Source organism: Neurospora crassa, linkage group I (assembly GCF_000182925.2).
Source record: "Neurospora crassa OR74A linkage group I, whole genome shotgun sequence".
In the NCBI taxonomy this organism is placed as follows: Eukaryota; Fungi; Ascomycota; class Sordariomycetes; order Sordariales; family Sordariaceae; genus Neurospora; species Neurospora crassa.
The window spans coordinates 8,856,994-8,869,753 of NC_026501.1; the positions used below are offsets into that span (position 1 = coordinate 8,856,994).

Genomic DNA, 12,760 nt, shown 5'->3' on the forward strand with positions numbered 1-12,760 from the left:
CATAACTAGTCAATGCCGAAGAAGAGTCACCTGTGAAGTTTTCATCCAGGTCAATCGTGATTTTCACCCAAGCAGTGAGATTAGGTAGCGAGCTTGCAAGTATCATGTCACGTCACGAGTCACATGGGACAATGTGAGGTATCTCATAAACTTTCATTCATTTCCCTTGCTCAATCATCCGATCACCATCCTTCTATCCTTCCTTCATGGACCGGTTCGCTTCAAATCCTTACATCCTGAACCACATATTTATCCTCCAGTCCACTTAGTTAATCATAGAAATACTTTAAAGTCTTCCTCGTCCTCATCAACCTCCTCAATGGCCTCCAGTCCCCAAACTCTCTCCTCATCTTGGTGATCCTCCACCTCCTCCACTTTGTCAATCTCCTCGCAATCCTGCTCCTCGTCCTCCTCCTTGATGACATCAAGACCCCAAACCGTCACCAAACCATTCCGATCCTCAACTTCCTTGACTTCGCAAACCTCCTCTTCAATCTCTTCATCCTCCTCCACAATGGTATCAAGCCCACAAACACTCTTGCATCCCTTCGCCTCCTCCTCCAACATGAACTCCCCGCTCAAATACAACACCGCAGCCGGATCACTGCTACGCCAGGAATTAAAATCCTCAAGCTCCTCATCGAGCATCAACATGAACGCCTCCTCGTACTCCCAGTACCACCGCTCATCGCTACCAAGGACGTAGTTCTTGTTCCCATCAGGATGCTCATACCACGCCAAAATCTCCCAGTTCTCGCCCATGTCTTTTTCTTCCTTCCACTCCATGTACTCAGCCAGGGGATGTCTGGGTTCCTCCTCGCTGTCTGACTCGTCATCAGAGTAATAGGTGACCATCTCTAAACCGCGGGAAGTCGCGACTGCCTTGACTTTGGGTTCTCTTTCTTCCTTCTCATTATCATTGTCATCGTCGCTGCTCTCAAGCCGAGTCGCATCCACCACCTCGGATTCCTAATCCGTGATGGTGGTGGCGGGCTTGGTATCAGGATCGTTCATCCAAGCCAAGAAATCCTCATGTTCATCTGGCAGCATGCGGCTGATTTTGCGGCGGTCATGGTAGATGTACCATTTGCTGTTGGTGAGGAGGACGTATTGGAGGCCGTACTCGGGGCGATCGATGGTGTGGACGATGTCGAGGTCGTCGAGGGAGTCTTGGTCTTTGGTTGACTCATTGTCGTCGTCGTCGTCGTCGCTGGCGTAGTCATCGTCGCTGGCATGGATGACGGTGGAGTAGTCATCTACGTCGCTGTCGCTGGCGGGATCAGATGGAGTGGGTGAGGGGGAGCGTGAGCCGGGCGAGGAAGGCGCAGTCGGGAGAGTGCCCCTGATGAGCCGGAATGTGGGGAAGCATCGGTAGGCGGTGGGGCTTTGATCCTGAACTGGAGAGCTGCTGTCGCGGGAAGATCCGCTTTCGTCGCATTGTTCGGGGGTTTTGATTTGACTGCGCTTGTTCTTGGTGTTGGCGATGGACGGTTGGGAGTACTCCGTGTCTTGAGTATCGGTGGTGTCCTTGCTCGAGTTGCTGTAGGCAGAGAACTTGGAGTTGTTCGAAGAAGTTGTGCTGCAGAAGGTTAGTACTGGCTTATGCAGAAGCGATGCAGATGCAGAGGGATGAGAATGACTTACTCGGTGGAGACCTTGCGGACACGATAAGACTTGTCGGTCTCAGCAATGCCGGCGTCGATGGGAGAAGCCTGACCATCGCGGACGGGGAAAGGGAAGTAGCCGGCTCGAGCGATTTTGGGGGAGGCGGAAGTGGGCTTGTCATCAAGCTCGTCGATGTCGTCAATGCTCATGTCATCGTCAACGTCAGAGGCGTTGATGTTTTCCTCGGCATCAGCCTTGGAGACAGGTCCAGTCTGTTCAGAGAAGTTAGCGAGATGTGAGATATCAATATGCGCAATGTTCTTATTGGTACTAACCTTTTGGGTAGGATCCTGTGCGGAAGTCATGGCAATAGGAGCCTCGACAGTCCCGTTGATGATCGCTTTGATGATGGCAGCGTTGGGGAGGGGCAGTCGGTAAGCATGGACGGCAACACCCGAGGACCACAAAGAAGACATGATGATGTACTTGATGGATGAAAGTGGCGAGAGTGAGGAGTTGTTGCGACGATGTGTCGTTGCGGTGTGCGAGGTGCTTCTGGCTTGGGGTGCGAGTCGATATTTGACGGTGCAGTTGGGTGCCCAGTTCTAGGATGCAGAGGGAAGAAGTTTTAGGAGGGGATTTGAAAGCGAGCTCGCGATATTATAGCTTTGAACAGGTTGGCTGTCGCCGACACACTGAAGCTATCCCCACTTGCGACTATGGGCGAACTGTTCAGTTGTTCACGTTATTCGGGTGGTGAGGTTCCGTTGCGAGGGCAACCGGCGAGGCGATGAATGCCTGTAGATCCCTGAGAACATCAACAGAACAGGCGGATACATGTTCAGATCTTGAACAGTGGTGCTGTTTATGAATGACCGAGCTGATCTCAACAGACTTTCGAACAGTGCAACAGTGGCATGAAGCTAGGTATTCAGACTGAACGTCGGCACTTGGTACACTCCATGCTCGTGTGCTGTACGGTGAACAATACCACGGGAGTTCGCAATTTATCGGCAGGGCAACATCAAGTCGTGTAGTAAAGGACCAATTAAACTGTTCGGAAGTTCGTGCAAAGGGATAAGAGGTATCACAGTTTACCTTGTAGCCGACCCAGGACATAGTGTGTAGAGAGAAGTATGGCAGTCTTTGGCATGATAAATGTGTACAACTTGCACCGAAGCGATACAGCCCAACGGCGGTGATATAGCACGTTGACAACATAACAACTAATAGGATCCTTGCAGTCAAGAGACCACAGAGCAGGATAATGGGACATTCTGCCCCGAAGCTTTTACGCCCATAGATTGAAGTACGAGTGTTTGACTAAGAAGAAGTACATAGCTACCTAGGAAGACGAACATCATTTGCGAATAATATCAGTGTTAACCTCGGGCGCCGCTCACTCTAAGATAGGTAGCAGAGCAAATCACAATGAAACTACGGGAACAAAAGCAATTCACAATCACTAGTCGGCCTCGAAGCAGTTCATATACAACTTGATAGCTTTCCATCCTCTAATAGGTCCCTATCTCATACCGCATCCACATGATCATTCAGCCTAACTCATCTAGCATCTTGTTCTTCAACCTTTCACCAGTGATTTTGTGACCTTATTCCCTCCATGATCCTTCCGCAGATCGTGACACTCCACGTACTCAAGATTCCTCCTCCGCCTCCTCAGTGATGTTATCGAGTCCCCAGCGGTTGACGACCGTATCCTCCTCAGTAGCATCGACCGGAGCCAAGCTACCATCCTCCAACCGGCCCTTGAGTAAATCCATTTCATCCTCCATCAAGCGGCGGAACTTTCCCTCAAACTCAAAGTACCATTCCTGATCATTCCCCAAAGCGTACTTCCTGTCGGCGAACTCGGGGTGGTTAAAAGACCGGACGACTTCCCAACCTCTGCCTAGCTCGTATCTCTTCTTCCAGCGAAGAAGTTCTGCCCAGTCTTCCTCACCCTCTTCTTCGTCTTCCTCTTCGACGAAATCTCCGCTCCCTTCAATCCCCCCCAGGATCTCCAGGCCGTTAGATACCTAGTCCTTGGGCCTGGGGGTCCAAGAGGGGCTCAGCTGCGTTGGATTGATAGTGGGTCGGTGATCATCGTTGTTCTTGTAGAAACTGGTGGTTGTAAAGTTGACCGCGTCGATCCAGTTCAAAAAGGTCTCGTACTCGTCTTCCACCATCTGCCGAACATTGTCGTCATCTTCGACCCAGTACCAGTAGCCACAAGTGAGCATGCCATACTGGTTGCCGCTGATGGGGTCGGTGAGGACTGTCACGAAGTCCAGATTCTTTAGATCCTCCTGGGTCAGACCCTGGTAGGCGTAGTCGTAGACATAGTTGAAGGTGGGAAGGGAGGCCCGGATCGGAATGGGGGAGTCGGGCTCTTGAGCCGCAGGGCAGGAACGGATATAGTTCGCGTCTCCGTCGGAAGTGCCGGTGGGAGGAGATACTACGATTTCCGGGATCGAGGAAAAAGCTGGCTTCTCGTCCGAGTTGTTAAAGACATTGTCGGGCGACGTGCAGGCCGTATCCGATGTATCGGGCGTAGTGTCGGCGATCGGGCCGTTGGATGTTTGTGTGGTTGCACTTGAAAAATCAGATCTTAATTCGGAAGTTAGTTATTGCTCAGATGGATGAGTGTAATCAACAAGGAGGACTTACCCTGCAGAGACTTCGCTGGCATGCTGAAATGTGATGTCGTCCGACTGCGCAACGGTCGGAACGTGCTTGCCATCTGCACCGGGGCCTTCCCTCACATGAGTGGGGCCAGCCGCATCTGCATCTCGACGGTGCCTCTCGACTTTCTTGACAACTGCCTTCTTTGCAAACACGCGCTCTGCCGGGCGTGGAATCCACATCATTCGATCCTCGTCAAGGAAACGCTCGAAATCGTGGTAGTGACAGCTGGAAGCGAAAGCAGCCGAGTCGTCAAGGTCATCAGCGGCGGAAAGGTTGACCTCGAAAATATCCATGATGGGAAGGGCATGATTGTAGATGTGAGCCTCGGTTTCGGGGTTGACCGAATCCAGGTCCTTGGGGATCATCGGGGCGGCCTCGACAATGTCAACATCTGAGGCTTCTTGGCGGATGTCATTGCCAGAAAGGGGACTATCAATGTTCTCGGTGATGGGTTCGATGATAGTGGCGCAAGTGGCTGCAACAATGATAGTCGGATCGATGGAGGGGTGAGTAGGTGCCTCTTTGGTTGTCTCGAAGTCACAGATCGCTCCGGTATCCTTGATGTTTTGGACGCTGGTGTCATTAGGAAGAGCAATGTTGATCCTCTTCTTCGCCTTGAGTACCTGGATATTGTTAGTATTCTGACATGCTTGATGTTTCAAGAGAGTATGCTTACGTTCTTGGTAATAGGGGGGCGATTAGAGTTGTCGATCATCAGAGACAGCACGGCAGAGGTGGCATTGGCGACGAGGATCATGTCCGCGAGGGTTGGAAAACAAAGTCGAAGGGCATGCTGGCCCAAGTCCCAAAGAAAGGAAGCGGTCATGGTGGCGATTAGGTTTGTTGTGGGAATATGAGAGTGAAATATTGTTAGAGTTGAGTTCTGATGTTCGAGGGTGCGTGTCAGTGGTGATAACAGTGCAGTTCGGAATCCTGTTTTGGATGTGGAAGAAGATTTCCGAGACAGGATGGAGAATTGCTGCGCTCAATATGTACCCCTCCAGAAGGTCGACTGTCGCTGCGACCATGAAGCCATTGGCGACTCTCGACCTTGGTGAACTGTGCTTGTCTGTTCACATCTTGATGGGGTTGATGCCCGTTACTCGGGTAACTGTCGATGAACGGCAGAGCTGGGCTCCGAGCAGTGATGCTGTTCATGGATGGTACATAAGCGCCTGAACAGTCTTCTGAACAGTAGAACAGGGGCATCGAGGCTGTTCAAATATCATGGCGGCACTAGGTTGCTGTTCAGGGAGAGTCATAATTCTTGTACCCTGCACAACCACGACCGCGTGGACAACACAGGCAGGCTCTGAACAGTGAGGTTGTCTTTGGAGGGTGCTCGACCGACGTGACCAGTCATGTGAGTTCAAATATCTCTGGACATCCATATAATTCCAGTATAAAGCTGGTCATGCGTAGGCCTGAGGCGTTGCTACAGGTAAGATAGTGCCGTGGCGTAAGTTAACGGTAGGTAGGATTATAGATGAGAATTACAACAGACAAGATACTTAGGTATCGATGTTTTGAGAATCATGCATAAGCGTTGTTGTCAGTCTATTGATAGAGGGTAAAGAGCATAAAGATCAATTAAGCAAAGCAAGATCATCCATATCAGTCACTGGAAGTATTGCGATAGTCACTTCGAAGTCAGAATAGTAATGTCAGCAGTCAAATTGCTATGTAGACCGTTGAAATGAAGAAAAGTCCACAATTATGACCATTCCTGACTTCAACCCCTTGCCATCTCCCTCCCTCAGACCTAATCCTCCCCACAGTGACCCCCAACTTGCCCTCCGTCAATCTCTTCTCTTACCATACTGAGTATTCTTCCTCGTCCTGTTCCTCCTCCTCCTCGATCGTGTACAAACCCCAGTTGTTCCACTTCTTCGGGACGTACTCCTCCGCCGCCTGCTCGGCCTCTCCCTCATCCTCCTCAAAGATAGCATCCAGGTCAGGCATCTTCCACTTCGGCTCCGACTTCTTTTCATGAGGGCTTCCCAACTGCTTGATGGGGCCATAAAGGGCAGACTTGTCGCCATCTCTCCACCTGTTGAAGCGGTCAAGCTCGTCTTCGTCAAGAAGACAGAACATCCCGTCGATCAGCCAATAGACCTGATTATCGCTGCCCATGGCGAATTGTTTATCGCCGTCAGGGTGATCGAAGATTCCAACAACGTTCCAGTTGGTGCCGATATACTCGGCCTCCCCTAACTGCTCAAGCTCGTCCGAATGCTCTTGCGCGTCGTTGGTGTCGTTGGCGTCCTGAATGGCATCGGCGTAGGTGAAGAATTCGATGCCCTTCGAGCTCTGGTCGGAGATTTCGTCCTCTGGCTCCAGTCTCTCATCCTCTTCGGCCTGTTTCTCGTCAAGCCAGAAGACGAACTCCTCGTAATCGTCTTCAGTCATCGAATTGGCAGTCACGGTGTCCTCGTTGAGGTAATGCCACTCGCCATTGGTGAGAAGGACATACTTGGTTCCACACTCGGGGCGCTCTTGGAGATCCAGCACTTCCGACTCCTAATCGGTGATAGTGATGGCCTCGCTGGCGGAGTCCTGAGTTTCGACAGTTCCGTGCTGTGTGGTGGCGAAGCTCATGTCATCTTCTTCGGCAAGGAACTCGTTTCCTTCCTCGTCGGTGACGAGGACGACGGGAGGAGGAAGCTTGACTTCCTGCTTGACCTCTTTGTAGCTGTCAAACCAAGCCAAGAGGTCCTCATACTCTCCTTGCGTCATCATCAGGGCATTGTCGGCCTCGTCCAGGCGGTACCATAAGCCACCATGGGGTTGAACATATGCGATACCATTGTCGGGGCGGTCAATGACGGTAGCAGTCTCCAGATCGACTGACTCCTCGGAAGACATGGGTGTCAAATTGTACCACTTGGAGGGAATTCTCTCGACGGTAGTAGGAGTGATCGGTTTGACTTGAGTCTGAGTTTGCTCAGCCTCCTTGTTGGTGGAAGGGGTGAGTTGGTTGACCTCGACGGCATCGGGGACGGAGTACATAATCTCCTCCGCAGGGAACTCGTTACCCTCTTCATCTGTGACTAGGACGATAGGGAGAGGAAGCTTGGTGTCCTCCTTGTCTTTCTTGAAGCTGGCAAACCAAGCAAGCAAGTCCTCGTATTCCTCTTGGGTCATCATGACGGGATTGTCCTCCTTGTCCATGCGATACCACCAGCCACATGAGAGTTGAGCGTAGGAGACACCATTATCGGGACGATCGATAACGATGATAGTCTCGAGGTTGTCGAGCTGTTCGGGTGACAAGTGAGAGAAGTCGTACCAAGTCGATCGGGCGTGGTCGATAGTAGTGGTCCTGACCACAGCAGTAGGAGTGAGCACATCGTTTTCCTCGAGCTTCTTGGTACAAATTGGGGTGACCTGGCTGGCGTCGTCGATTTCAAGAACAGAGTAGTCGGTGTCAGGAGTGCCAGGGACAGTCGAGGGCGACTCGGTGTTGACAGTCTGCTTGCTTTCGGAGGAAAAGTTGGTCCTGTGAGCAGTTAATATCTGTGTATCGCAGTAGGAGGTGGATTGGATTACATACGCAGTTGATTCCTCGCGAGCATGGTGAAGAATGGCTTCTTCAGCCTTCTTGTTGGGAGCAGCGTCGCTCGAAATTATGGTATCTTCCTCATCGACAGGCATAGCAGTCTTGTCACTCATGATTGGCGAGGCGATGACGGTCGCTTGTGCGGAGGGGACGTCAACGACTTCAATAATCTCCATATCAGGGATAGAATGGTGGCAAGATCGGACACTATGTTGCTTGGATGGGGTCTCGACGACTTCGACGATGTCGACAACCGGGAAGCCATGACGGTAAGAGCGTACTCCATTTGATGAGTTGTGAGCGATGCCCTTTTCGGTGGAAATGGGAGTAGCATGGATAGCAATCTCCTGGATATCGTTGTGCTGAGAAGTGCAAGGCTCCTTGGTGTCGATATTGATCTCTGTGTCGTCGGCGGTGGCAGTGCCGTTGACACCCTGAATGACGTCGTTGTCGTCGGAAATTTCGACGTCCTTGTTCAGTTGGATATCCTTGGGGGCGGTGACAACTTCGGTAAAGTCAGATGCCTTGTTATCGGTCATGCTATCGGCAGTACTGTTGTCTGTAGAAGTGGCCGACGTGTTGTGCTTGAGCATCTCAGCATCTTGTGCAGTCTGGGTAAGGTGGTTAGCGTCGATGTCGCTAGCAGAGGTCTTACGCCTGAATAGACATACCTTGTCACCAGCGGGACGGCCCTCATATTCTTCGTCGGCCTGCGAGGGCGCCACTGCGTTGATCAGCAGCTTGACCGACAGCGCGGCAAGTGACGCAATGGCGATAGCCTTGACAACGTTGCTGCTCGGAAAGGTGAGAGAGCGAGGGGCAAAGCCCAAAGAGAAGAAAGGGAAAGACATTTTGTCGAGGACGGTTGTCAAGATGGAATATGTTGATGGGTGATGAGGTGTTGTAAGAGTTTCGGTTGAGATCGCTTGTTGTGCAAAGTTGCATGAAGTGATGCTTGTCCGAAAATTGGATGCAGCAGGAAGAAATTCGCGGACAGATTCCGGGTGAGGGGAGGAATTTTTATACCTCCAGTTCTCAACCTTAGTTCGACTGTCGCTTGCAATACTGGACCTGTTGTTGACATGGTGATCGATGAACAGGATGGTTTTTACATAAAGTAAGCACTGAACAGATGTTGTGTTGGTGATAGTTTGGTGGTGGTGACAGTCAAGGACATCGGTCTGTGCGTTCAGCGGCTGTGGATGTATTACATGTGATTGGTCAGATCGGCTCTTGTCGTCCGAACAGGGCAAGTGTCCACAGACCAGTTTCCTGAACATCGTCCGAACTGCTATCTGAACAGCCATCCGAACAGTGCCGACAAAGCTCGTTTTCTCTGAACAGCCCCAAGATAGTCAGTCGGCATGCCAGCTCGCAGTTGTAGCCAGAGTAATCTGGTCTTCCGTGAATTCTGTGGGTCCCATGCCAGGACGCGACTGTGCAAGCTTCAGAGTGATTGCCAGGTCCGATGGTACCGTTGTCGGCGGCTGCCAAGGCTGCCTTTGGCGCTCGTCCCGAGTGTTCGCGGTACAGCAACGACAAAGAGGGGCTCGAGTCCATGGCATCACAAACCGCTTTCTTTGTCTTGACGACGCTGAGTCGCATCTTAGAATATCTGAGTGATGACGATCACCTGGCACAGTCTGTTCATCGGCCCGGGCCGCACCGAGGCTGCGAGTCTTCGTCTCCTTGTTCCGCGGCATCAATCCGTGTCCCGAACCCGGCTGTGGCACCGGCACCATCTGTGGCATTTGCTGCGGAGCTATCAATTGCAGTGGCACCATACTACAAGGTGGCAGCTAAGGGAAAACTGTACATGACTTCGTTATGGGCTTGAGAATCCGGAATGGATGTTTATTTTCCTCGGCGCTCTACCGCTGATTGGTTCTTGCAAAGCTAACTCCCCCCTGCCGCATGATCGGGGGGGGGGGATCAGAACGCCCTGCATCAGGCCATGAGTCCGAGCCAGTATCTAGGAAATCGAGTGTCTCTTTGGAAATACAATCTTGTCGTAATGAAAGAACCACAAATAGCTGAGTCAACCCATTGAAACGTTGCCCATGAAATATGATGATGCGGCGACCATACCTTTGGTCAGGTTTCTGCTGCCGAGCATGTCGCTATGCAAATATACGCTTCATCTGCTCTAAAATAGGGATGGGCATCATTGGTTTACGGGTAGACTCTGAACATGTTAGCAAAGGGAAAACGATGCCACCTCTCTAGAAAAGGACTTACTTGACAACTACCATATCAGCCGGCAGGCTACTGCCAGCGGCGAGCGATTGAGAAAGTCTTTGCATCTCCAGCTTGACATCGAGGGCAAATTGTATCGTCATCTCGACGAGTTTCCCGACACCATTTGTGTACGCGGTATTGTCGACAGAAGTATCTCCCTTGTCTAGCCCGAGCGTCTCCCTGACCATAGCCTCAAAAATCTTCTTCTCTTTCCGTTTCCTGATCTTGATCTTGTAAATCTTGGTAATTATAACGTGCTCAAGAATGAGACGCCACGATAATGGAGCACGCGGTGGAGTAAAGGGCACAAGATCGTCCAGCAAGAATCTCTCCAATTTTTTACTATAGACGCTCGAAGTAAAAGCCCCAGCCTCGTTGATCAATTGTAGCTGGAGCAAGACAAACCTTAATTCAACCAGTTGTGGAGAGTAGAGGTCTTCGTCCAATGGATCGGTTGGTGCGTTCAACCAATCCTTGTCGACCGGTTTGTCGACCCAGATATCGGCCTGCTCGTTGAGTGTCTCGGATGCGGCTCCTTCTCGGCCAACTTTGCCTGGGTTGTTGGCCATGGTGATAGTGCGAAACCTGTCGTGTGGTATGTATGGGCAGCCTATGTGCGCGGTTGGAAAGACTTCTGCGAATGAAGGCGAAAAGAGAAAAGAATGGTTGAATCGTAACCTAGGATGCAAGGACAGAACAAAGAAGGGAAGAATGAGGCAGCTTGGAGGAGGGGAAACGGCGTGCACGGTCAACAAGACTCCCAGATGTAGGTAGTTAAAGGAAGTTTAGGTGAATCTGAAGTTCGATGTTATGAGCAGGAACGATAAGGAAATGGTTAATTGATCACTTGTGTGCAGAGAAGAGAAATGGCGGGCAAGACCATGTTTAAGTACTTGTTCTGGATTGGAATAATGTGGGTGGGATGCTCTTTTCAAGTTTTTCATGCCACAAATCTTGGAGAGGAGTTACTGCATAACAGCCAAGGAGAGGGGTGAAGGACATATCGGATAACCCACGATAGATGTTGAGGTGCATGAGTTGCATGTTGATTATCAGTCCTGTCATGTGAAAAGAACAGCATGCTCCTGCAAACAGACCAAGAGGATGAAGAGAGATTGACCAAGAATTGATGACTGCGCTGGTATAACAGGGATGGAAGCATCTACATCGACATATTCGACCCCAACTTCCAAGGGAATACCTAGACAGCCGCCGACATCAACTTGCTTTTCCGACATGCATTGGTGGCGGATAGATCCTTTTTCCAGACAGTGCCCCAACCCTGAACACCCCCACTCCACTCACCAAATTGCACTCAAAATCCTGTTCCGCTCCTCCGCGACCTCCCTCTCCCAGGGCAGGGCCTCGTAATCGACGGGATCATCTAACCACCAAACATCCCCCTCCGGTGTGACAAGCCTCAGCTCCGGCGCCTCCGGGGCACCCCAAACATGATCGTTCTCGGGCTTTGGCCAACCGCCGTCCTCAGGAAATGCTACCCAGTTGCACCGGGCCAGAGAGGAGGATGCCGATCGACGCGCCCAGGTGTCGATGTGGTCGGTCTTGTCGATGAAGCTATGGTTGACCCAGTCGCTGTTGACCAGGCGCTGTGAGTGCCAGCCAGCGAAGGGATGGCCGCTATCTTCTGAATATGTGTCTGCCTCAAATGAGGTATCGTCTTCTTCGGTCTGGAGGTTGTCTTCCTTGGTATCGATGTCTTGTGTGATCCAGTCTTCGTGGCCCCAGTCTTCGTGGCCCCAGTCGTCGTCGACGGGAAAGAGGTCTTCGCCGGTCAGAGCATCGAAGAACTCGCCGTCGTCGGAGTTGTCGGAGTCTTCGGTTGTGTTCACGGTGACGCTCGGAGTAGACTTCATGATGAAAACCGACAGAAGTTCGACCTCGACCTTGGAGGTACACTTGTCCAATTCAGGATAGAGCTGTGTTGCCAAAGATCAGTTCTGAACTGTGATAATGAGTAAGGTAACAAGAAATACTTACCATAGACAGATAGATGTTGGAGTCCATGGACTCGAGGACGCGGTATGTGTAACACATCTTGTCTCGTATGTAATCCGAATAGAAGTGGTGGTTGTAGTAGTTGTGCAGTCGCTATATAGAAAGCCAGCGCAAACGAAACGAAGAACGCAAGAAAGAAAACACCAAAAAGTCCATCAAGACCGAAAATAAATAGGTGGTGCGCGGGGTCACTCAGGCCCGCACGACACTTCACTACCTCTAGGTATTTGCCACTTGACGACTGCCATCGGGCTGCCGGACAGACACCGAAGACCATTCACGAGCAGAGAAACCTGAGGGTAATCCCATTCACAAGCACGACCACCCAGAAGCTGGAGGCACGCTTGGCAACCGTCGAGTGAATGGCACGTCTGTCTGATAAAATAACTTCCCCGCCGTGGGACGGGAAATCTGCTTCACCCTTGGTCAAGCGAATTGCCCTGGCTCTATCGGTGGTAGTCATTCTGATACTTCTTCTTGGGAGATAGGCATTTCTGGGGTTTAATTGTCGTTTCTTAGTGGTGGTGCAATTGGGCATATGGTCCGTCTACTGCAATGACAGTCTGCGAATGGTCTAGTTCAGGAGGAACTTAACCTCTCGAAGCAGGATATATATATATAGCAAATAAAGACGAAGTAGTAGTATTAAACAGGCCA

General features: G+C 51.1%; 5 protein-coding genes across 5 annotated transcripts; all 5 read right to left on the reverse strand.

Moving 5' to 3' along the window:
- Window positions 1–273: 273 nt before the first annotated feature.
- On the reverse strand, window positions 274–2,081 carry NCU02870 (hypothetical protein; the record flags this gene model as incomplete). Its single annotated transcript, XM_958911.1, has 4 exons — window positions 274–969; window positions 1,108–1,579; window positions 1,645–1,877; window positions 1,941–2,081. 4 exons carry the CDS (start codon window positions 2,079–2,081, stop codon window positions 274–276), a joined length of 1,542 nt encoding a protein of 513 aa, XP_964004.1.
- A 1,179-nt stretch (window positions 2,082–3,260) lies between these two features.
- NCU02869 (hypothetical protein) lies at window positions 3,261–5,116 on the reverse strand (the record flags this gene model as incomplete). The annotated part of the gene is made up of 4 exons (XM_958910.1): window positions 3,261–3,604; window positions 3,728–4,197; window positions 4,273–4,913; window positions 4,967–5,116. 4 exons carry the CDS (start codon window positions 5,114–5,116, stop codon window positions 3,261–3,263), a joined length of 1,605 nt encoding a protein of 534 aa, XP_964003.1.
- A 986-nt stretch (window positions 5,117–6,102) lies between these two features.
- NCU02868 (hypothetical protein) lies at window positions 6,103–8,700 on the reverse strand (the record flags this gene model as incomplete). Its single annotated transcript, XM_958909.2, has 4 exons — window positions 6,103–6,810; window positions 6,961–7,789; window positions 7,844–8,460; window positions 8,521–8,700. 4 exons carry the CDS (start codon window positions 8,698–8,700, stop codon window positions 6,103–6,105), a joined length of 2,334 nt encoding a protein of 777 aa, XP_964002.2.
- A 796-nt stretch (window positions 8,701–9,496) lies between these two features.
- On the reverse strand, window positions 9,497–10,656 carry NCU02867 (hypothetical protein; the record flags this gene model as incomplete). The annotated part of the gene is made up of 3 exons (XM_958908.1): window positions 9,497–9,611; window positions 10,088–10,429; window positions 10,493–10,656. The coding sequence occupies 3 exons, from the start codon at window positions 10,654–10,656 to the stop codon at window positions 9,497–9,499; spliced, it is 621 nt and encodes a 206-aa protein (XP_964001.1).
- Window positions 10,657–11,388: 732 nt separating this feature from the next.
- Window positions 11,389–12,142, reverse strand: NCU02866 (hypothetical protein; the record flags this gene model as incomplete). Its single annotated transcript, XM_958907.1, has 2 exons — window positions 11,389–12,024; window positions 12,086–12,142. 2 exons carry the CDS (start codon window positions 12,140–12,142, stop codon window positions 11,389–11,391), a joined length of 693 nt encoding a protein of 230 aa, XP_964000.1.
- Window positions 12,143–12,760: the final 618 nt, after the last annotated feature.